This window comes from Schistocerca nitens, chromosome 2 (assembly GCF_023898315.1).
Source record: "Schistocerca nitens isolate TAMUIC-IGC-003100 chromosome 2, iqSchNite1.1, whole genome shotgun sequence".
Classification (NCBI taxonomy): domain Eukaryota; kingdom Metazoa; phylum Arthropoda; class Insecta; order Orthoptera; family Acrididae; genus Schistocerca; species Schistocerca nitens.
In genome coordinates, this window is record NC_064615.1 from 768,793,679 (window position 1) to 768,818,689 (window position 25,011).

At 41.7% G+C, this 25,011-nt stretch overlaps 1 protein-coding gene across 1 annotated transcript in view; it reads left to right on the forward strand.

Moving 5' to 3' along the window:
* The window catches only part of LOC126237009 (E3 ubiquitin-protein ligase TRIP12), a 236,317-nt gene that overhangs the window by 151,037 nt on the left and 60,269 nt on the right, over window positions 1-25,011 (forward strand). Inside the window, exons 20-23 of the mRNA XM_049946736.1 lie at window positions 3,917-4,086; window positions 4,283-4,477; window positions 5,236-5,424; window positions 11,808-12,002. Coding sequence (XP_049802693.1) covers window positions 3,917-4,086; window positions 4,283-4,477; window positions 5,236-5,424; window positions 11,808-12,002 — 749 coding nt within the window. The remainder of the gene's footprint in view (window positions 1-3,916; window positions 4,087-4,282; window positions 4,478-5,235; window positions 5,425-11,807; window positions 12,003-25,011) is intronic.

The window sequence follows — 25,011 nt, forward strand, 5'->3', positions numbered from 1 at the left end:
CAGTCTGTACAAAATAAGTTGTTGTTTTCAAATAATCTTTGTATACTCCTGTTATACCTGCAAATGTACCAGATGTTTTTGGCAGTTTTATGTCAACCTTTTATATATAAACAAAATAGTGGAAAGTCCAGGATGGAATAACAATAATGTTATGAAATGGGTAGATTGTTACTCACCATATAGAGGAGACAGAGTTGCAGACAGGCGTAATGAAAAGACTGCAATAATTTTTAGCTTCTGGCTCAAAAATGTGTGTGTGTGTGTGGTTTTTGTTTCTACTTCTGAAGAAGAACTTTTGGCTGAAATCTAAATATATAGCAGTCTATTGTGCCTGTTTGTAATTTAATGTCTCCTCTATAAGGTAAGTAGCAATCTGTCCTTTTCATAATATTGTTCTTACATACAGGACGGTCTTTAAAGCTTGTAAAGGTGCTGCAAGTTAGGTTGTGTTGAGAAATAATAGATAAAAAACATTAAATATGTTGCACTGTTGGAGTTAATTAGCATTGAAATCAGCCTCTGAGGCTGTTGGTGGTGGTGGTGGTGTGGTGGTGGTGGTGGTGGTGGTGGTGGTGGTCTTCAGTCCTGAGACTGGTTTGTTGCAACTCTCCATGCTACTCTATCTTGTGCAAGCTTCTTCATCTCCCAGTACTTACTGCAGCCTACATCCTTCTGAATCTGCTTAGTGTATTCATCTCTTGGTCTCCCTCTACGATTTTTACCCTCCACACTGCCCTCCAGTAGTAAATTGGTGATCTCTTGATGACTCAGAATATATCCTACCAACCGATCCCTTCTTCTAGTCAAGTTGTGCCACAAACTCCTCTTCTCCCCAATCCTATTAAATACCTCCTCATGAGTTATGTGATCTATCCATCTAATCTTCAGCAGTCTTCTATAGCACCACATATCGAAAGCTTCTATTCTCTTCTTGTCTAAACTATTTACCGTCCATGTTTCACTTCCATACATGGCTACACTGCATACAAATACTTTCAGAAACGACTTCCTGACACTTAAATCTATACTGGATGTTAACAAATTTCTCTTCTTCAGAAACGCTATCCTTGCCATTGCCAGTCTACATTTTATATCCTCTCTACTTCGACCATCATCAGTTATTTTACTCCCCAAATAGCAAAACTCTTTTACTACTTTAAATGTCTCATTTCCTAATGTAATTCCCTCAGCATCACCCGACTTAATTCGACTACATTCCATTATCCACGTTTTGCTTTTATTGATGTTCATCTTATATCCTCCTTTCAAGACACTGTCCATTTCGTTCAACTGCTCTTCAAAGTCCTTTGCTGCCACTGACAGAATTACAACGTCGTCGGCGAACCTCAAAGTTTTTATTTATTATCCATGGATTTTAATTCCTACTCCAAATTTTTCTTTTGTTTCCTTTACTGCTTGCTCAATATACAGATTGAATAACATCGGGGAGAGGCTACAACCCTGTCTCACTCCCTTCCCAACCACTGCTTCTCTTTCATGTCCTTCGACTCTCATAACTGCCATCTGGTTTCTGTACAAATTCTAAATAGCCTTTCGCTCCCTGTATTTTACCCCTGCCACCTTCAGAATTTGAAATAGAGTATTCCAGTCAACATTGTCAAAAGATTTCTCTAAGTCTACAAATGCTAGAAACGTAGGTTTGCCTTTCCTTTATCTTCTAAGATAAGTCGTAGGGTCAGTATTGCCTCACGTGCTCCAACATTTCTACGGAATCCAAACTGATCTTGCCCGAGGCCGGCTTCTATCAGTTTTTCCTTTCGTCTGTAAAGAATTCGCGTTAGTACTTTGCAGCTGTGACTTATTGAACTGATAGTTCAGTAATTTTCACATCTGTCAACACCTGCTTTCTTTGGGACTGGAATTATTATATTCTTCTTGAAGTCTGAGGGAATTTCGCCTGTCTCATACATCTTGCTCACCAGATAGTAGAGTTTTGTCAGGACTGGCTCTCCCAAGGCTGACAGTAGTTCTAATGGAATGTTGTTTACTCCCGGGGCCCTGTTTCGACTTAGGTGTTTCAGTGCTCTGTCAAACTCTTGACGCACTATCATATCTCCCATTTCATCTACATCCTCTTCCATTTTCATAATATTGTCCTCAAGAAAATTGCCCCTGTATAGACCCTCTATATACTCCTTCCACCTTTCTGTTTTCCCTTCTTTGCTTAGAACTGGGTTTCCATCTGAGCTCTTGATATTCATGCAAGTGGTTCTCTTTTCTCCAAAGGTCTTTTTAATTTTTCTGTAGACAGTATCTATCTTACTCCAAGTGAGATAAGCCTCTACATCCTTACATTTGTCCTCTAGCCATCCCTGCTTAGCCATTTTGCACTTCCTGTCGATCTCATTTTTGAGATGTTTGTATTCCCTTTTGCCTGCTTCACTTACTGCATTTTTATATTTTCTCCTTTCGTCAATTAAATTCAGTATCTCTTCTGTTACCCAAGGATTTCTACTAGCCCTCGTCTTTTTACCTACTTGATCCTCTGCTGCCTTCACCATTTCATTCCTCAAAGCTACCCATTCTTATTCTACTGTATTTCTTTCCCCCATTCCTGTCAATTGGTCCCTTATGCTCTCCCTGAAACTCTGTACAACCTCTGGTTCTTTCAGTTTATCCAGGTCCCATCTCCTTAAATTCCCACATTTTTGCAGTTTCTTTAGTTTTAATCTACAGTTCATAACCAATAGAGTGTGGTCAGAGTAAACATCTGCTCCTGGAAATGTCTTACAATGGGCTTTTGTGCACGCAAATTCAAGCAGACAGACAGAGGCAGTGTTGCCAAACATGTTATTTTTCAGTTCCGAAAACCAAACAAGAGTGTGATACAAAAATTGGACATGAAACGCTAATAAGAATCGAATCCGAGCCAATGGCTGAACAATCTCATGCACTATCATCTATGCTATAAAAAAGACTGACACTTAATTGTACCTGGCAGCTGCTTGAATTTGCGCTCATATCAATTTTTTTTTTCTTTACAATTATTTCGCAGAACAATCCACCCTGCAATAGCTTTACAAGCTTTTCAGATTATTTTGACAACCTTGTATAAATGAAACATTCAATAATATTGTTAATATAATAGAGGGAAACATTCCACATGGGAAAAATATATCTAAAAACAAAGATGATGTGACTTACCAAACGGAAGTGCTGGCAGGTCGATAGACACACAAACATACACACAAAATTCAAGCTTTCGCAACAAACTGTTGCCTCATCAGGAAGGAGGGAAGGAGAGGGAAAGACGAAAGGATGTGGGTTTTAAGGGAGAGGGTAAGGAGTCATTCCAATCCCGGGAGCGGAAAGACTTACCTTAGGGGGAAAAAAGGACGGGTATACACTCTCTCTCTTGCGCGCGCACACACATATCCATCCACACATATACAGACACAAGCAGACATATTTAAAGACCAATATGTCTGCTTGTGTCTGTATATGTGTGGATGGATATATATATATGTGTGTGTGTGTGTGTGTGTGTGTGTGTGTGTGTGTGTGTGTGTGTGTGCGCGCGTGCGCGCGCCCGCGCCCGTCCTTTTTTCCCCCCCAAGGTAAGTCTTTCCGCTCCCGGGATTGGAATGACTCCTTACCCTCTCCCTTAAAACCCACACCCGAGAGTGTATACCCGTCCTTTTTTCCCCCTAAGGCAAGTCTTTCCGCTCCCGGGATTGGAATGACTCCTTACCCTCTCCCTTAAAACCCACATCCTTTCGTCTTTCCCTCTCCTTCCCTCCTTCCTGATGAGGCAACCATTGGTTGCGAAAGCTTGAATTTTGTGTGTATGTTTGTGTTTGTTTGTGTGTCTATCGACCTGCCAGCGCAATAATATTGTTAGTTTGAAATGCATAAATTTTGTGAACGTTATTCCACTCACATTGCATGTGTACAGCAACTTCACTGGGCAGCTCTGGAAGGTCCACACCAACAGGTACAGCCCGTTCCCGCTTTGCAGGAGCAACTTCTAAAACAACAAGCTTTTTAGCAAGTCTTAATCCTGCTCGATGGGGTCGCAATGCAAATTCTAGTAGCTCCGGAACCTCAGAGAGGCACTTTCATAAGGTAAGTATTTTGTTCTCCTCCTTCACAGTTTGTCAATTCTGAAAATGAATGACATAGTAACTAGCCTAGTCTTGTGGTATCATCAGCATCTTGTTTGCCATTTACTTTTCTGAATGAGCATTGTCAAAAGTTTATCATACAATTATTATGAACATATCAAAGTTTGGTTTAGAATGTTACATATTAATCTTTACAGGAATCTTCCATCACAAAGTCGCCAAGTAATCCTAATCTTTCTGCTGGTAATAAGGAGAAAGCTCGTACATGGATAAGAGAACAGGCTCAGCATTTCATTCAAATTTATTCAGGCCATGAAGTCAGTGGGCCAGCACATCCAGCAATGAATGTTCTTGCTAGACTTACTCAAGCCATCACAAAACTTCAGTCACAGGTATTATCAAAAATGTGATTTTATTTTTTGTGTGTGTGTGTGTGTGTGTGTGTGTGTGTGTGTGTGTGTGTTTGTTGATGAAGTTTGTGCTCTGACCAGCTAGCAGTAGAATGTCTGTATAATGTCTGATAAGGAACATTACAAAAGAAGTCAGTCCTGCTGCACCATATTTACGTCGAGTGCGTATTAATTGTACCAGCCAGCTCAAATAATCGTAGGCTCCCCAATGTTTTTGAGCACAGTTACACATAGATGCATACAAACTGCTATTATTGAACTAATCATGGTTACAGTCTATATACGGCAATAGTTTCTCAACTAAAGTTTTCAGTTTACGTAAGCACATAATATTATTTGGTTTGAAATAAATTCATATTATGCTGGTTTATTATAGTCTAACCACATCCTGTCAATTTCTTAAAGAAGTAACCTTTCCATAAGCTGTGCGGAATTAGTTACATAAATTTCAGTCAGAGTTTGCAATAAGATCCAGATTTCACTCTGTGGTCAGAAGGAAGGCAATACCTTTATGCTCCTTAAACAGAAACTTGCTGTTCGATTAAAATTATAACTTTCTTGTTGTCATGACACATTTTCATTGTCTACAAATCCATGCAATTGTCTTTCTTACTGAGGATTAAATGTGCTGTTAACACGTTCCTTACTACTGCCTGGCATTCTTTTACCTCCCACTTTTCAATTGTCACTCTTGTGTTGTAACATTTTATGTAATATTACTGGAATATTTGTTTTTGCAGCCTAATGAAAGCTTGGGTGCGCTTCAAGAGCTGCGAAGTATTGTCATAGAATCTGATATCTCTCCATTTGAAGTAAACCACAGTGGTCTTATCAGAGCTCTCCTGCAGTACCTGACTAAGGAGGACAGCCCAGTGGATTCAAGGGAGCAACGACTGCGAACATTTCTGCATGTTTTTGCAGGATGCCCAGTAAGTATAATCTAGAATAGATTAATGTGTCTAATTTTTGTGTATCAGGCTACAATTTTTTCTTAAACTAATGTAGGATACACTAGCACATGCTACTATCGTGTATTTAAATTTTGGCATTTAATATGTTGATAGCAGTACTTTATTGTAACTGGCAGACTTTAAAATGCTTTTTCTTATTTGTATTGTTTATTTAGTTGTATGTGAACCTTTGTGATTTATGTACGGGCCAGTCACATTAATGGGACCACCACCCATGTTCAGCATCGACGTGCTATAACCACTTACAAATGACAGGTGGCAGCACTATCAGTGGAGTGTATAAAGCATGGTGGGATGTGGACAACAGTGCATCTGTCATAGTGTGGAAACGGAGCGATTTGTCTGACGTCAAAAAGGGCGTGATTTTTGGCCATTGGGTCAAGGGTAGATGCATTTCTGAAATGACTAATTTGTAAACTGTTCACTTGCAACCCTGGTTAAAGTATACTGTGCGTGGCAAAATGATGCTATCCAAAACCAGTGCCGAGGCAACTTCGGTGCACCACGTACCATAGATGATACAGGTGAAAGACGACTACAGAGATGTGTATGAACAAATAGACATGCAAGCAATTGACTGCCCAGATTAACCAAGGGGCTACCAGCAGTCTCTCCTCATCGACCATTCAGTGAACTTTGCTGTGTATGGGCCTCCACAGCAGATCCTTGGTTCACACACCCTTTCTGATTGCTGTTCGTCAGTGACAAAGGCTGGAATTAGTGTGCCAATACCGCAACTGGACATCCACTGAGTGGTGACAGGTGGCCTTTCCAGATGAATCGTGTTTTATGCTCATATCAGGCAGATGGCTCTTACTGCAGGGGTCACCCACTCCTAGGCTGGAAACCCTTCTGTTTCATCAGGATGGAGGCCAAGTGTGTAGGTTCCTTAAATGGCATACACATGTAAATAAAATATTTGTAATGATTCTTATTCTAACTATCCCTATACAGCAAAGATATTGTAGGGATGTATGACTATTTGAGTAGGCTAACAGAAAATTTTGAACTGATGGATAAAGATGTATGTAGTTGCATTCTCTCAGTATTGTGTTAATAAATGTTATAATATGCGGAAGTCGCAAGTCTCCTATTGAGCTACTTGTTTATCTCAACCTCCCAATGAGACAAGGACTTCCATTTTTAAGTGGGCCTTTCGGTGGGGAAAGTCAAAATGAAGAGAGAATAGTCATTGTAGCAGCACTGGCATTGTTGTACATCATTGGGGGAGAGTGTAAATATTAAGCCGTACACTAAAACTCAAAGGAATTAACATTGAATAAATGTTCCAGAACTGCCACAACATTTTTAACACACACGCATCCATACCTGCACATGTTTCTGGGTATACAATTTCTGGTGCAGTTAAATAGTAATTACTTCACCTCTGAACAATTCACATTCTCTCTCTCTCACCAACCGCCCTATAAACAACCTATGCTATGATGTCAGAATACATCTTGTTGCAATGTTTTTCATGATGGCCAGTGGCTTCATAAAGCCAGAGTGGAATCTGCTGGAATCAGAAACAGACTCAGGGCTGCTGAAGATTGCAGCGCCAGTCCTGAGCATACGTTGGTGGGTTGCCCACCTGTTGGTTCGCTAGTGCTTCCCATGGGCTGGTCTGCTACAGATGAGGCCATGACCCGTGTGTGTGTGTGTGTGTGTGTGTGTGTGTGTGTGTGTGTGTGTGTAATTTACACAATGCCCATGGACTATTCTATCCCTCCCAGGTCACTGTTTGTGTTGTCCCATCAGTTGGACCACGATATATGATGCTTTGATGTTGGGTTGAATGCAGACCCTGGCTAGCTGGTTCTGTAGGCAATCAAACCCAAGTGATGCTGAAGTTTCAGAGCAGTTTGTGCCTTGACTTGGAACAGTGTTGGTAGACTTGCGGATGACCCATCAGTGGTGGCTTCAGTACTGGATGATGGTTCGTAGTCATCTGTGGCTACGAATTGGTGGTTATCACATTAGGCAACAAGAGTATGATCAAGACTGGAACAATCTTGCACAAGATATTAAAATATAATAATCAGATAATAAAGTGCGAGTGACATAATACCGGTGATTCTGTTGATCGACTTACTCTAGGCTAGTGGGGTGCAGTAGTTATGGTCTTTAGTTCCGTTGTATTGGTGTAATCAGTTTATTTTACTATCGTAATTGCTTTCTCAAACCCCTTATACATCTACATCTTCAGCTACATGACTATACGGCAATTTATTCAGAAGTGCCTGGCAGAGGGTTCTTCGAACCACCTTCAGACTATTTCTCTACCATTCCATTAATTTCCCTTATTTCTTTATAATGATCATTTCTCCCTAGGTAGGTTGATGACAATAAAAGATTTCATCATTCAGAGGATAAAGTTGGTGATTGAAATTTCATGAAAAGATCTCACCGCAATGAAAAACAGTTTTTAATGATTGCCATCCCTAGTCGCTTATCATATCTATGAATCACACTCCCCATTTCATGGTAATACAAAACAAACTGCCCTGCCGTGAACTTCTTCAATGTCCTCTGTCACTCCCATCGTAAGTATCCCATACAGCACAGCAGTACTGTAGTGGAGGACAAAAAAAAAATTGTGTAAGTAGGCTCTTTAGTACACCTGTTGCATCTTTTAAGTGTTCTACCTATAAAACATAGTCTTCGGTTTGCCTTCCCTACCATGTTATCTTTGTGACTGTTTAAATTTAAATTGTTCATAATTGTAATTCTTAAGTATGCAATTGATTTGATATGGTGGCCTTTAAATTTGTGTAATTCATGATGTAATTGAAATTTAACGGATTTCCTGTTGTGCTCGTGGCATGCGAACTCTCACTATTCCTTATTTAGCAACAATATTACCACTTTTCACACCATATGGATACCATGTCCAAGCCATTTTCCAATTGGTTTTTTTATCTTCTGATGATGGTGAATCATGTGCAAACAATATGAGGGGGCTGCCCAGATTATCTCCTAAATTGTTTGTGGATAGGAAGAGCATAGGGCCTATAACACTTCCTTGGGTAAGCTGATTATCACTTTTGTTTTACTGAATGATTTTCCATTGAATACTGCGTACTGTGACCTTTGTGAGAGGAAACCACTGACCCAGTCACACAACTGAAGGGATATTTCAGAGGTATGCAGTTTGATTAGATGTCTTTAGTGATGAACAGGGCCCCAAAAGCCACCTGGGAATCTAGAAATATGGAATCAACATTTGAGATCCCCTGTCGATAGCACTTATTACTACCTGTGAATAATTCACAAGAATGGTATTTTCTGAATCCATGCTGACTGTGTTTGAAAAGACCATTTTCTTACAGGTAATTCAAGTGTACAAACACAGTATGTGTTCCCAAATCCTACTGCAAATCAACGTTGGTGATATGGGTCTGTAATTCAGCAGATCACTCCAATTTCCTTTCTTGAGTGTTGGTGTGGCCTTTGCAACTTCTAGTTTTGGTGCAGATCTTTCATCGAGTGAGCAGTTGTATACGATTGCTAAGTAGGAGGCTATTGTATCAGCATATTTTGGAAGGAACCTTATTGGTATGTGATAAATGCAAAATAGATGTGACTTCTGCCCCAAAATGTGAAACGCGAAATTGCCTGATAGATGCTACTTCATAGCGAATTGTATTCAGAGGTACTATTTTATTAGAGGTAGTTTTAAATAGCTTGATTTCTTGTCAAAATCTAATCTATCTTAGGTGGCTGATATTGTACATCTGGTGAAGCCCAATTTGGAAAGATAATGTGAGTCAGAACCTATTTGCTAAATGAAAACTGTTCTAATGCCACGGCTTATCAGTCCGCTCAATGCTTTGGTGCCGTGCCAATTGTGGGCAGTTGAGAGTCGCGTTATGCAATGAACTCTTCAGCCTTGGGACCTAGTATTTTATACTGAGAAATAAGATTATATGTACGTTAGCTAAAGTTCAAAAGTTAGTATAATATGGACAATTTAAATTGGCAAATTAGGTGGCTGATGTTTTGAATGGTGGTTACGTCGAATACTGCTTGAAGGTGGGCCTGAACTACCTCGTTAACGGGTTAACAGTACTCAGCAAACTTCAACAAGCAGTTGCACGGTAGCTGTTCTCGCAAGCTGTGTTTTGCTGGTTGTTTTCTTATTTTGAAATGAGTGAAGATACTAATCCTGGTCCATCACTGATTTCGATTATGCCCTTACAACATCATAAAAGATTAGCAAGCCCAGTGAACAGTGTTAGGCCTGCTTTTGCAGAACATGTGTGTAGACTGCTGTCCGTGACAAGGAGGCAGAGATTGTTTCCCCAAACCATTGCTCTCCCCTCGGGCAATCAAAATTCTAGATATTTTATGCTTGTACCTGGCTGTCACTATATAGTGTCTGCACTTTGCACTATAGTAATACGAAAACAAAATGTCACGTTTTTCGATGTACTGAAATTCTTTCCAATGTTTGAGTAGAGTTACATTCAGTTCTACTTCTATGATAAGTGCCTTGTCAGTTCAACTTTTAGCATTGTCAGGTATGGATCACAAAGCTATGAATGCCCAAGAAAAGTAGAAATTAATATTCCACGTATATTGTGATCACCAAATAGAGTGGGGAAAAGATGAAGACTATTGAGAAACACCTTAAATTAGACACACATTCAGTTCAGTGGTGGGAAAGTGCTGCTTTTCAACAGAACAATCATATGTTGAAAGCTTAAATACAATGAAACAAAGAAAACAAAGGCCATTTTGAAAGAGGGGGAGGGGGGGTGCTGTTGAAGTTTTTGCAAAAGAAAAGAAAAGATTAGTCAAAAAGTTCCCAATCAGCATTATTTTAAAACTCAGTTTCAAAGAATTAAGACTATGTCTGTCTTCACTTGTGTATCCTGACACAGTTTTAAATTTGTGTGTGTCTAATCATTTACGAACAAATAACACTCACGTTTTGCCAAAAATAGATGCTACTTTTTTTGGTCCCTACTTAGTGGTATCTGGACCGGAAGACATGCCTTTATTAAATACTTTAATAAAATGCTTTGCTACAACAAGGATCTGTACTTCTAAGTTACTCACATTGGTAGTTCTCGATTCAGATTATGGAATATTTACTTCAGCTTCTGTGGTGAAGGAATTTCAGAAAATTGTTTAATAATTCAACTTAAGTGGTGCTGACATTGGTAATAATACAATTAGTAGTGTGTAGTGATTGTATTGCGTTGGAACAGATAGGTGGTGTTGTGTCCTGTACAGTGCTTCTGTAACAGAAACAGGTTGGTCTGTTCTTGTCTTACACTTTCCTGCTGATCTCGTTCACACACTCGCATACACAAATGTTGTCACATGGTTGGTGACTGATTAACCATGTTGGAATGTTTATGCCTAACAGCTGGCTCATGTTGTTCAATCAATGCCAGACTGTAAGGATTTTATATAAAATTTTCTCACCTTCCCATTACGTTACTATCTTGATGCATTAGAGTTTGTATGGCATGAAACATCTCGAGGCAAACAACCTGCAACCAAGAGGGAGAGTGATGGTTTGGGGAATCTTTCCGCAGTATTCTCTGGGTTTTCTCGTCATGCTTGAAGGCACAATGGCTCAACACAAGTATCCTTAGAGACCCATGACCACCCCTGTATGCAGTTGGTCTTTCCTCGACACGATGCCAACTGCCAGCAGGATGATGCGACCTATCACACAACTCGTAGTGTACGTGTGTGGTTCGAACGGCACCAGGATGAGTTCACATATTCATGATCAGGCTGTTTGCACCATGGATCCTCACTGGGAAACAGCACAGCTGGCCACAGCACTGGAGTTGGTATGGGTCTATGTCCCTGTTGGTACCTTCCTACTCGGTAGCAGGACATTGTCCAAAAAGGGTTATTCAGGCTTTCGACAGATGGTCACAGTAATGTGACTAGATAGTGTAATTGATGATTGCAGAGGCCCGTAAAAGTTCCGGATACATTATTTTATTTCTTTCTTTCTTACGATTAATTCAATCACTGTGGGTTACTTCTCGAATGCAAAGAACACGTATGAAAGTCTTCAAAATAGTATAGTTCAGTGGGTAAATATTATGAGTAACTGCATAATGAATAAATGTTTGTTCCACCGGAGTAACTGGATTTTAGACATAATGAACTTTAATATTTACCATACTAGCCACACACAAATTTGTTCTCTGCTTTTTATTGTAGCTTGTAGTTCAAGAATTTTCAGAACTTAATTGATACAGTTATGTGCTAATATAACAGCACAATTAATTGCTTTGACTGTCTTACATTTAAATTACAAAATTTCACATTTTTATTTGATCTAAATTCTAATTTATTGCCTCTTCTGGCAGCTGGACTCGGAATACACATGTACTCCACCTGATTGGAATCCGTCGTCATTGTCAGCACTTGTGGCCAAACTTAGTGGTTGTGTGTCCCAGTTAGAACAGTTTCCAGTAAAAGTGCATGACTTGCCGGCTGGGTCTGGTACTAGCAGGGGAGGTGGTACTAGTGCTCTAAAATTTTTCAACACTCATCAACTGAAGGTAAGCTTTCCACAAAGTGATTTTACATACTTGAATTTCAACATGGTATTTAGTTCTAAGCTTCTTTATGTAACTTGTGTTATTTACCTAATAAATGTGAAAGAATTACAACAGCAACATGTTATTAATGATTTTACTGGGTGAGAAAAAGAAAAGAGAAAATTGTGTACAGCTGATGGTCTGTTGTCAGCAATGACGGAGAAAGGGGGTGGAGGGGGGGGGGTGTTTTCTTCCATCAGCTGTAATTGCTTAGTGTCTGACATCAGAGCCCGTGTGTGTGTGTGTGTGTGTGTGTGTGTGTGTGTGTGTGTGTGTGTGTGTGTGTGTGTGTGTTTTGGGCTTGCCCAAGCATGTGTGTGTTGGGAGATAGGTTGAGGGGGAGGCACATGCACATGGTTTTCTGCTTTAGAATAAGACCTTTTGGCTGCAAGTTTAAATGTATAGATGTCTTTTTGTTGTGCTTGTCTGCATTTCAGTATCTCGTCTATATGGTCCACCCATCCATTCCATAATATTGTCGTTATTCCATCATGGATTTTCCTCTGTTTGAGTTAATAATGTCTGAAGATTTAATTCCAGTATTTAGTGTTTCACTGTTGATGTGAAAATGGTGACTGTATCACTAAGTTCACGCGTATGTTAGATGCCCAGATACAGTGAAGTTACTCTTATTTACTATACCAAGTACATATCAGAGCTCATCTTCACTTAGTTATCGTGTGGCACAAGAAAATGGTAGCTTAAGATTAATGTTAAAGATAGTTACGTAAATGGTAAACATGTTGCCATATTTTTCAGTGAGATAGTATGTTGTTATCATAAACAAAGTATGTTGTCCCACATAATAGTGAGAGATTGCAATTATGATCCATGTAACACGCAAATACGTAAGTAACAATAGTTCATTGCACTGGAAGTGACGGTAAATTGAGCCACGTCCACTTCGCTAAGACTATAGACCATAACAGTTTTCAATTTGCCATGGAATACTGATTTGGGCAGTGTGTTCATATTATTAGGACACCTTGGGTCCAATGAGCATCTCATTTAAAATAACCGTTCAGAATCAGTTATAATCTGGAATTTCACTGGCTCTCTTTAGGAATTGGATTATCACATGACATTTTATATACAGTTATTTGACTGAAACATTGGCAACTCACCAGTGAATACAGTTGCATGCCTAGACAGGTATATATAAAAACAACATAAACATATCTTAAAAGGAAATCTATACACACATGCAAGCACGTTAAAACACGAAAAGCCAAATAGGTTGCACATTTGTTCTTCTTTCTTGAATTTTTCCACATAGTTATAACAAGATTTTAACTGGAAGACAATTGTAGAATATAATGAAAGGCGTCAGGTTCAATTTGAGAACCAGTGGGATGTGGGGGTATTTTAAATGCACCTCCAATTGGCATTGCTTTTTGGGGGCTTCTATGCTCCCATTGCAAAACCAAGTTTAGTTTTTCAGGTGGTTTAGAACATGTTTTTAAAAAAAAAAAAAAAAAAAAAAAAAAAAAAAAAAAAAAAAAAGTCCTGCGGCATTTTAAAAAAATTGTGAACTTCACCCTCTATTTGTAAACTATTGGAAAGCAGTAGGTGAATTAAATTTTATGTTCTGCAACCTTGTATTGGTAAGGTGTCATTTGCAAATTTTCGGTTTTATCTTGCTATTTCTTCCAGAGATAGAAAGAACTAAATTTCATATTTTTCCAACCATCTATTTCTTTTTTGCTGACTTTGCATCAAACTGTTCGTGTGAAAGTCGCTCAAGAAATTTTTGAGCACATAAAGATGTACAAGATGGTTTAGTTTCCTTTCAAGAAAATATTTATGAAAATACTGTTTCTCAAAATTGCACTATGGGATCAAACAAATAACTATATCTCTGGGAGTATTAAATTGATGAAAGTAAAACTTCACCAATGTTCATTGGGAACATGGGTGAATGTTTGTCTACAATTTCAGCAAAATACATGACGGTTGTGCTGGAACTTTTTCCAAAACTAAGACTGCTTGGTATGGAATGGCCCATATATATTCTGCAGTTTGGTGCTGATATATACAATTTGTGTTTATGTAAGGTTCAATTTCATAGCTAGGAGGAGGCCTTTTGGACAATACATTTAAGTATAGGTCTTATCATTGGCTTTCTGCTAGTTAGAAACCCCTCAGGTTCATAGCATTATTATTTATCCAATTTTCAAGTTATTGGGGCGTTTATTTTGTATTCTCTGCTAGTTTTTCATCTTTTTACAGCAAACTACTGCTGTTGAGTCATTTGCATAAAGAACTGCTTCTAAAGTTACCTTAAATGACTTGTCATTCATACAATACAAGAACAGTAATGGGCCTAGTGTGGACCTCTGACATATGTCTGCTTGTACTTCTTTCCAACTGGAACAGGCTTTCTCATCTTTTTGTAGTATAACTACTGTGAATTTTCTGTTTTTGAGATAGGATGAGAAGACATAAGCAGCCATTTTGTGAAGTAGCAGCGTGTGTTTACCGCATATGCTGAGTCCAGCCTATGGAAGAAATTCGTGAGAGGGCGGGGGGGAGGGGGGGGGGTCACACTCATATTGTAGTCTGCCAGGGATGCTTTCTGACATTTGCCCTTTTGTTAGCATTTTTCCTGTTTGTCTTCTGTATAATGCAGGTGTTAATTCTAAGTTAAAGTGATTGAGACTTTAAGACTTTTTTTTTAAAAAAGAAAAAAAACTGGTTGGCCCTTCCAATGCATGGAGATGGAGTGGCACTTACTTTCTGGGTCAAGCCAAGATTTGTCACATTATCACTCTTTCCAAGAAATTAGGACTATTTTCAGTAGTATTCAAAGTATCAGCTCTCTCTCTCTCTCTCTCTCTCTCTCTCTCTCTCTCTCTCTCTCTCCCCCTCTCTCTCTCTCAGCGAATTTATCGAATTTATATTGTCACTTTTAAGGTATTGTTCATTTAACCATATAACTTTTACAGAATTTTTGTTCTCCAGAAATACTTACTGTTCATATAGCTTGTTCCTTATTCCTACTGATAGGCTGCGTATGTTAAGGGGCTTTATGAAGTTATTTTTATAAACTAAATCAAGCACAGGATCATGTGGTACCTGCATGGGTCTGTATTTGTAAATTGCATTCCCATGTTACTTTTTTGTGGACGAAATTGCATGAAAATTGGCCCACTCTTAGTTTCCCTGTGGAAGGATGCGTAGCGCAATAACAGATTTATTTCTACTTTTGTTGACTAGAGTTATGTCCTCGAGGTCATTCATTATATTAGAAGCTAGCACCCTTTCGCCACATCTGTTGAGATGCATTCCATGCCATGTGAAACGGTTTCTTTCACAATTACTAATGTCCAACGACATTTACAAATTTGGTAGAGAAGCTTTTCAGTTTCAGATTAGTTAGGCTAATTTCTTTGTTATCACATGGGTCATCTGGTAGATTATACCTAAAAGATGAAAGTCAATACAGTTTCATTGGTGAACTGCAGGAACCACAGCACTGTGAACATCTTTCTTTTAATAAAGGTACTGCTTCATTTCTCTAGACGTTTTTAGCACCTCCCGTGAGAACAACAGTCATTTCTTGTGATATCTATGCATTCTTCATTAACACTCAATTACTCAAAATTTGCTCCAGTTTTTCCAGTGCCAGAAACTCAAAACACTGTTATTTACATGATTTATCAATAATTTTGGTATGTTGCATCCGTCACAGTCACCAAATAGTTTCACCTTCTAAATCTTCTTCAGTAGCAGTTTTTCCACTGCTCAGCCGTTATTTGTTGTGCATTTAGAATGTGTCTGTGAAAAACTGTTACTACACAAATTGTCTTCAGTTACTAATGGTTATCCGTCTTGAGGTCACAGCAATTTAACTAAAGACAATTGACCAGATACATTTTGATTTTATTTATAAAGCATCTTCCATGGTTATTCGTAGATTGGATACATATGTTTGTATATTTTTGTTTATTTTAGGTTAAAGACTGCATTTTGTTTATTTTAGGTTAAAGACTGCATTTTGTTTATTTTAGGTTAAAGACTGCATTTTGTTTATTTTAGGTTAAAGACTGCATTTTGTTTATTTTAGGTTAAAGACTGTATTTTGTTTATTTTAGGTTAAAGACTGCATTTTGTTTATATAGGTGATGTGCAAGTTACTTCCCTCCTTGCTAGCAGCGGTTGACGTCAAGAGACTTTGATTCACATATGCATTGGCATTTTTTCCCGTTCTGCAATATTTCTTGTGCTGCATTAGTTATGCTTCACTTTTGTAAACTGTTTCTCATTCTGCACAGTAACAGTGTTTCACACACACACACACACACACACACAAAATAGTTTCACAGGTTGGCAACACTCACAATGTGAACAAAAACAAACATTCAGACAAACACTGTTACAGTGCAGAGGAGTGAAAAGCACTTTACAAAAGTGCAGGGTAAATAATGCAAATAATGCAGCACAAGAAATGCTACAGAATGGCAAAAACTTCAAAGTGGATATGTGAATGTCTTTTGACACCAGCCGCTGCAAGCAAGGAAGGAAGAAGCAGAATATGTAAAGAAATTACTTACCAAAATAAAATTAAATCATTCTGCTGCTGCAAGTGCCACCACAGTTAAGGGAAACGGTACTCGCATGAAATATCAGTTTTGAATATCAATGAAAATAATAAGTTCTTGAAACTGTAGTGTTATTGGGGAGAGAGAAAATCTACTCACGAAGTGGCAGCAGGAGACTGCATATATAAAGGTATTTAAATTTGCAAGCTTTCGGAGCCAGTGGCTCCTCCGGGCAGAAGGATCAAAATGGAAAGAAGAGGAGTGAGGGAAAAGGACTGGTTGAGGTTCAGGAAATGGGGAGACTTTTGGAAAAGTCACCCAGAACTCCAGTCAGGAGAGATTTACCAGATGGGATGAGAAGGAAAGTCTCTTTCCTTCTCATTCTGTCCAATAACTCTGCCCTCACCTGGTGCTCTGGCGACTTTTCCAAAGTCTCCCACTTTCCTAAACCTCACCAGTTCTTTTCCTTCACACCTCTTCCTCCCTCTTCAATCCTTCAGCCAGGAGGAGGAGGAGGAGGAGCCACTGACTATGAAGGCTTGCACATTTAATTGCCTTTATATGTTCATTCTTCTGCTGCCTAATTAATGAGTAGTTTTTTCTCTCTCCTATCACATCAGATCAGATTTCTTATCTGATATCACTACAGATGAAAATTCACAATGAGAGAAAACATAACCTTAACCACGTTTCATATATACCTAGAAGATACTGGAATATTATTTGGAATGAGAAAGTCCATTGTGCCATTCAGCTATCTTATACGTTTGTCTTGGTTTGTTTAAAGCATTTCACTCAGTTCTTCCCAAACTGCAATAATGCTCCACTGCTGAAGAGTTTGATTTTTGACGACCATGTCACTAACAATTGTTCTGTCTCTTCCTCTTCTTCTTCTTCTTCTTCCCCCCCCCCCCCTCCTTCCTTTATATACATTATTAGGAAAACTGCTTATCGCCTTATTAATATATTTACTATATTGTATCATCAGATTGTTGAGATTATTTAAAAATAATGCTGCTTTGTGTACAGAGGTGATGGAATGGGTATGTTTAGGAATATTTGCAAAAAATTACCATGTGACTGGAAGTTTCATGTCGCTTTAACAAATGTTAATGGGGAATTATAATGAAAATCCCCCATTTTCAATATCACCACTCATATGGCTTTCTCTATTACATTTTATGTTGTATTATTTTGATTATCCATGTGTGGCTAATTGCCGATAAATGGTGTCATACTATTACCTTTGTATGCTTATTCAGTGTGACACAACCTTGGAATGGGAAACAAACTTATTATAGGAAATCCAGAAGAGTGTGACTGATGTTCTCTGATGTTTCTCTGTAACATGTACCTTCTCTAAAAATAAACGTAAATTTCAGTAAACATTGTCTGGATGTTGGCATTCATTTCAGTGAAATTTATGCTCTGGATTAGTGTAATCTTTCAAAACTGTGATTTGGAATATACTACTTTTCTATGCATTTGATTTATGTTCCTAATTCTTTATGAAAATTAATATAACAATGAAACTAATCAGTTATTGACAGTATAATGTAATTGGATAGATAAAATCTACTCACCAAGTGATGGTAGGAGAAAACACACACACACAAGATTTACCTTACTCAAGCTTTCGGAGTAGATGGCTCCTTCCAGCAGAAGAGTTGAAGGGGGAGAAAGAGGGGTGGAGGAAAAGAACTAGAGAGGTTTAGGAAAGGGGTATAGTTTGGAAAAGTCACCCCAGAACCCTGGGTCAGAGTAGACTTACCGGACGGGATGAGAAGGAAAGACTGATTGTAGGAGACTACACCAGACAAGATTTGAAAACCTGAGAGCTTAACAGTGGAAGACAGAGTAATATGCAAGACATAGATTACTGCTAAAAAATCGTACATGATTTAATAAGAGTGCAAACCTAAGTGCATTGTATGTAACCAGAGGTGGGGGAGGAGGGCCAGTGAAAAATACACAGGTCAGAAAATGAAAGATGTACAAAACTAAAATAGAGTGCAGAAAGTAGTGTTACACTGAAAAAATGCTGAGGTGGAAGGAATTAACATAAATTAAGACCAGGTGGTTGGCGAGAACCAAGGACACATTATAGTGCTAGTTCCCACCTACAGAGTTCTGAGAAACAGGTGTCTGGGGGAAGAATCCAGGTGGTGCGTGTGGTGAAACAGGCACTGAGGTCACGACTGTCATGTTCCCCCTGGGGAGGCTCATTGCCCTTTGGCGCGTTCGTGCTTGGATACCACGGGGCCCCAGCCTTTGCAGCATCTTTCCCCTTCTGTGCTGCATGTCTATCCTCTTGATATTCTTTTTCCCCTTCCTTGGGGAACATATCTGAGATGTTTTTGGAAATGTGTTGTACATATTCAGTATATGATATCAGAACAGTCTGTCCACTATTTTTCGTTCCTATTTTCTCTTACTCCGTTCCCTTTCTCCTAAAATTCCTCCACTTCAGCCTTTGAGGTTCCTCTTTTTCTTCTTCCTCCCTGTGCGCTCCTGAAGGCCAGCCCAAGCATCTGATACGTAGAAGGTGGCTGGGTAAAGTGTAATTACTAGCCCCAGGTTGACAGGTAGGTTTCGCACATATCTCCTGTTACAGGATAGGCCCAGGGAGGGTTGATTGCCTGAGCTGCTGCCTTCCCAAATTGTCGATTGGTACCTCGGTCAGGTGTTGGGAGGTGTGATCTGAGGTGTGAACAATTGCCTAAGATGGTGCGACCCCTTCTCCCAGAATGAGGCTAAAAATTCAAAGATCCTCCTAGCTGCATCATGGTTCCTCGTGTTTCACATACTTAAGACGGTCAGTTCTTTGCTACTGTAAATCCATTTATTATTCAGAAAGGTGTTGATGCAATTGCTGGCCCTGTGAAATCCTGCTCTTGTTTATGGCACTTTGCTTTTTGAGGCTACTTCTGATTCTCAAGCACGACTTCCAACAGTTTGCAGCTTCGCTCCTCCATGGTTATCCTGTTTGTCAAAGCCCATTGAACACATGGTATTATTTACGCTATGCTGCTCGATGATCTGCCCAAGGCAGAAATCCAAACCTAACTCTCTGGTCAGGGTGTCATTGCAGTCCAGCAGGTGATAAAAAAAGGTAGAGGCATCATAAGTGCCCACATGCACTCTCTTTCTCTCCTTTGTGGTGCTTCCGTCAAAGATCAAAGCAGGCGAGGAAGTTATCACCGTCTGACTGTACATTCCAAACCCAATGCACTGCTACCAGTATCATCATTACAACCACACTCAAATGTCCTGTCGACTCCCTGCCAAATGTGTAAGCTGTGGTAGGGATGCTCGGGAGGGCGATTGTCTGCTGCTCCTCCTCCCAACTGTATCAACGGCAATGGCGACCATGCAGCCGGCTCTCAAGATTTTTCCATGTATCTCAATGAGTGGGCTCTCCAAGAGTTCCGGATGAAGGAAAAGGGGCCTTCCTTACCTGGACACTCACAAGTTGTTGGCTAGTCAGAAACCCTCCATTCTACCATTTGGCATTTTGGCACTTTCAGTACCGTTCTTGCTATGTCTCACTCCACAAAGAACATGGCCACGCAGACATGCAATCTTAAATTCAGCACTGTGGTTGTGAAATCACCCCGTGTCATGGTAGCATCCCTGTCTCCTCCTCCAGCTGTGCAATGGGCCACCAAACTTTCACCTCATGGGATGAAATCACCTGATACACAACCCGCAGGCCGGAAAGAACAAAAGGAATTCTCCCATGAAGATTTCCTACATCCCTTCAGCCAACAAACACCTGAGTCTTCTGCTGCCAACAGGAAAGCTCCAAGAAGTCAAACAAAGGCAAATTGTCTTCTCCTTTGCCGATCAGATATCCTCGTCGATAATGTCGCTACGTGATACCCTCGCCTAACCTACCTCTTTGTCACGTCATTGAACTAGATACTCCAGCCTCTGCATCCTGTAGTAGTCAGTCTTCGAAGGCTGACAGTTGCCAGCCACTAATTGACACCCCTTCATTTCTTCACCTCTTTCCCTTTCATCGTTATGACTCTCCTCCAATGGAACATTCACGGCCTTCGATCCAACAAAGAGGACTTACAGCTGCTCTTAGAATCTCAGCGTCCACTTGTTCTCTGCCTCCAGGAAACAAAATTGCATCCTCACGACCACTTTGAGCTCCCGTATTTCTTTCTGGTCCACTTTCACCTTCCCTTCTGAGAAAGGCATTCCATCTTGTGTGGAAGTCATGCTGCTCATCCAGAATTGTGTTCATAGTCAACTCATCTCCCTGACTACCAGGCTTCAAGCTCTTGCAGTCCATATTTTTCTTCCTCACTTGACCTTTTCCCTTTGTACTGTTAACATGCTATGTCATTCGGTGTCACAGGGCAGACTTCCTCCAGCTTATTGGGCAACTCCCTTGCCCCTTTCTGCTGCTCGGTAACTTTAAAGTGCACCATCCCCTTTGGGGTTCTTCCAGAACCTGTCAGAGAGGTGCCCTCTTGGCTGACCTCAATCAGCTTAAATTTATCTGCCTTAACACAGGAATACCCACATTCCTTTCAGACTCCATGCAGACCTATTCCCATTTGGACCTCTCCTTCTGCACTGCCCAGATTGCCCAACATCTTGAGTGGTCCGTTCACTCTGACATGTAACCTGGTGACCATTTCCTGTGTGCTATGCAATTTTTAACTCCTACCCCACCTACATGGACAACCAAATGGCAGCTTTCTAAGGTCGACTGGAGGCTTTGCTCCTCCCTGGCAACCTTTGACAATCCCCCCAGGGGATCCACAACTCTTTTGTGGATACGTGCGTAGCGAGCACGGGACCCCGAGCTGATGTGGCTTTCCTTCCTTTCCGGGCTGCATACTTTCCCTTTCCGCATCCTTCCCCATCCCCCATCTTCGCCCCCCCTTCCCCCCCCCCTCACCTCTGGCTCTTTCCTTCCCTTTCTCCCCCTCTGGGGGTATGGTTTGTGCTTACGTCCGGAGACGGACGCTTGTAAATATACCACATTCTTCGCCTTCCTTGCTTGTAAGTCTTCATCCTTCCTTTGTCCTTCTCTTTTCCTTACCTCCTTTCCCTTTCTCTTTCTTCCTCCCTGTGCGTGTCTGAAGGCCGACCCACGCACTTCCATGCGTAGCCGGTGACGGGGTAACGCGTAATTCCCCGCCCCGGGTAGACAGGTAGGACACGTACGTACCCCCTGGTAACGGCCAGGCCCAGGGAGGGGTGATTACCCGAGCTGATACCTTCCGAAAGTGCCGATTGGTCCCTCCGTCCGTTTGTCGGGAGGTGTGACCTGAGGTGTGAACAATCACCTAAGGCGGGAGTGCCCTCAGAGAGGGCCCCCACAAGGGAGGAGCGCGCCATCGGAGACACCGGTAATCATGGGGATTCTTCTGCAATGGTTTCCTCACCTTCCACTATGTCTGCTCGCAAACGTAAGTTCACTGAGTCTCAACCACAGTCAGTTCTTCCATCGTTGCCACAGTTCCTTGTTGTTTCTCGGTCTGACGACGGTCACGACTTCTCCACGGTCAACCCTTTCATTATTCAGAAAGGTGTCGACGCAATTGCAGGTCCAGTAAAGTCTTGTTCCAGATTACGGAATGGCACCCTGTTGTTAGAAACAGTCAGTGCCCTCCAGGCCCAAAAATTGCTGCGTACCTCACTACTACACACTTTCCCTGTCCGGGTGGAACCGCACCGTACCTTAAATTCCTCGTGTGTAGTCGTTTATACACGCTCCCTCGATGGACTGTCTGACGAAGAAATTCAGCACTACCTGTCTGACCAGGGCGTAACGGCTGTTCATAGGGTTATGAAAAGGGTTGACACGAACATCATTCCAACCCGCACTGTCTTCTTGACATTTGACAAAGTTCAACTCCCATCGAAAATCAAAGCATGCTATGAGATAATTTCCGTTCGCCCTTACGTCCCAAACCCTACGCGTTGCTATCGGTGTCAGCGGTTTAATCACACCAGCCAGTCCTGTTCCAATCCGGCCAAATGTGTTACGTGTGGCAGGGATGCCCATGAGGGTGCTTGTCCACCTCCATCCCCTCGCTGCATCAACTGTATGGGTGACCACGCTGCTTCCTCTCGAGATTGTCCCGTTTTTAAGGACGAAAAGCTCATCCAGGAAATTAGAGTAAAGGAAAAGGTGTCGACCTTTGCTGCTCGAAAATTATTCGCCAGTAGACAGCCCACCGTGCCTCAGAAAGGAAAATACAGCACTGTCCTTGCTTCTCATCGGCCAACAAAGGAGGCGGCCACGCAGACTTGTGACCTCACCTTTAGTGCCACGGTCGTCAGATCGGCCAGCGCAAAGATCGCACGTTCAACCTCACCACTTTCGCCTGCCCACTCTCTGGCTCACCCTTCGTCGAGTTCTGCTAAATCTCGAGCCCAAAAGTCAGACACAAAGACTTCGAAAAAGAGCATACTCGTGAAAAGTTTTTACGTACGGCAACTTCCCAACCATCGGTTCCTCCTTCCTCTAAACATCATACTTCCAAGAAGGCTACAAAGAAACCCAGTTCCTCTCCTTCTCCGCCAAGGCGTGTCCCATCTACAGCACCACCTGGCGGAAATCGCCCTCGGCCGTCTTCTGTGTCGCCGAGCGCACTGCTGGCGGCCGATCAACCGGCCGGTCGCTGGTGGCAGGAGCTGCTCCTGACCAGCCTATGGATCAGGATCTTCTGCCTTCGGCTGAATGCCATTCCATGCTGTCGGTCGCAAGCTCAGAGCAGTCGTTGAGTTGACAGCGACCTTGGTCACATTCCTCCATTTTCTGTTCACCCTATGTCCATTATCCACTGGAATATCCGCGGTATTCGAGCCAATCGGGATGAATTGTCGATCCTCTTACGATCCTACTCGCCGGTCATCTTCTGTCTTCAGGAAACAAAGCTGCGTCCCCATGACCGCTTTGTTCTCCCTCATTTTCAGTCCGTCCGATATGATCTCCCCTCTGTTGAAGGCACTCCAGCACATGGAGGACTCATGATTCTTCTCCATGAAACTCTCCATTATCACCCAATCCATTTAAACACTTCCTTCCAAGCTGTCACCGTCCGTCTTTCCCTTTCCGGATACACATTCTCTCTTTGTACTGTATACATTCCATCGTCCACACCAATGGTACGAGCTGATCTCCTTCATCTTCTTGGTCAGCTTCCACCCCCATATTTGCTGGTTAGGGACTTCAATGCCCACCACCCACTTTGGGGATCTCCACATCCTTGTCCACGTGGCTCACTATTGCTAGACGTCTTCCACCAAGCAGATCTAGTTTGCCTCAACACTGGGGTCCATACATTTTTGTCTGCCTCCACGACAAATTTATCTCATTTGGACCTTGCGGTCGGTACTGTTCCGCTAGCTCGGCGCTTCGAATGGGTCGCCCTTGATGATACACACTCGAGTGACCACTTTCCATGTGTCCTTAGACTGCAGCCTCAACTGCCCTACATGCGCCCGCGACGCTGGAAGTTTGCCCAAGCCGATTGGACACTTTTTTCGTCTCTAGCGACATTCGATGACCGTCACTTTCCCAGCGTCGACGATGAGATCACACATAGTACCGACGTTATTCTTACAGCTGCGGAACATTCAATACCACGCACCTCCAAATTGCCCCGGCGCCCCCCAGTTCCTTGGTGGAACGAGGCATGCCGTATGCAATACGTGAGCGGCGACGTGCTCTCCGCGTTTTCCGCCACCATCCTACCTTGGCCAACTGTATCCGCTATAAGCAGCTCCGAGCGCGATGCCGTCGTGTCATCCGCGATAGCAAGAAGGCAAGCTGGAAATTCTTTATTAGCTCATTTAACACCTTCACTCCCTCCTCGGAAGTTTGGAGTCGGCTTCGACGGTTCTCAGGCGCGCCTAGTTTCTCCCCGGTCTCTGGGCTCACCGTCGCGCATGACACATTAGTGGACCCCGTCGCAATTTCTAACTCGTTGGGTCAGCACTTTGCTGAGATTTCGAGCTCTTCAAATTACCCGCCAGCGTTTCTCCCGAAGAAACGTGCAGCGGAAGTGCGACCTCTTGCTTTCTCCTCTCAAAATCGCGAAAGCTACAATATTGTTTTCTCCATGCGGGAACTCCAACATGCACTCTCTTCTTCTCACTCCTCCGCCCCAGGACCGGATGGTATCCACGTCCAAATGTTGCTGCTTTTATCAACCCATAGTCTGCGTTACCTCCTTCGCCTTTATAATTGAATTTGGACCGACAGTACTTTTCCCAGACGATGGCGGGAAGCTATCGTCGTTCCTGTTCCGAAACCTGGAAAGGACAAACATCTCCCCTCTAGCTATCGCCCCATTTCTCTCATGAGTAGTGTCTGTAAGGTTTTGGAGCGTATGGTGAATTACCGTTTAGCGTGGTGGCTGGAATCCCGCAGTCTTTTAACACCTGCCCAATGCGGA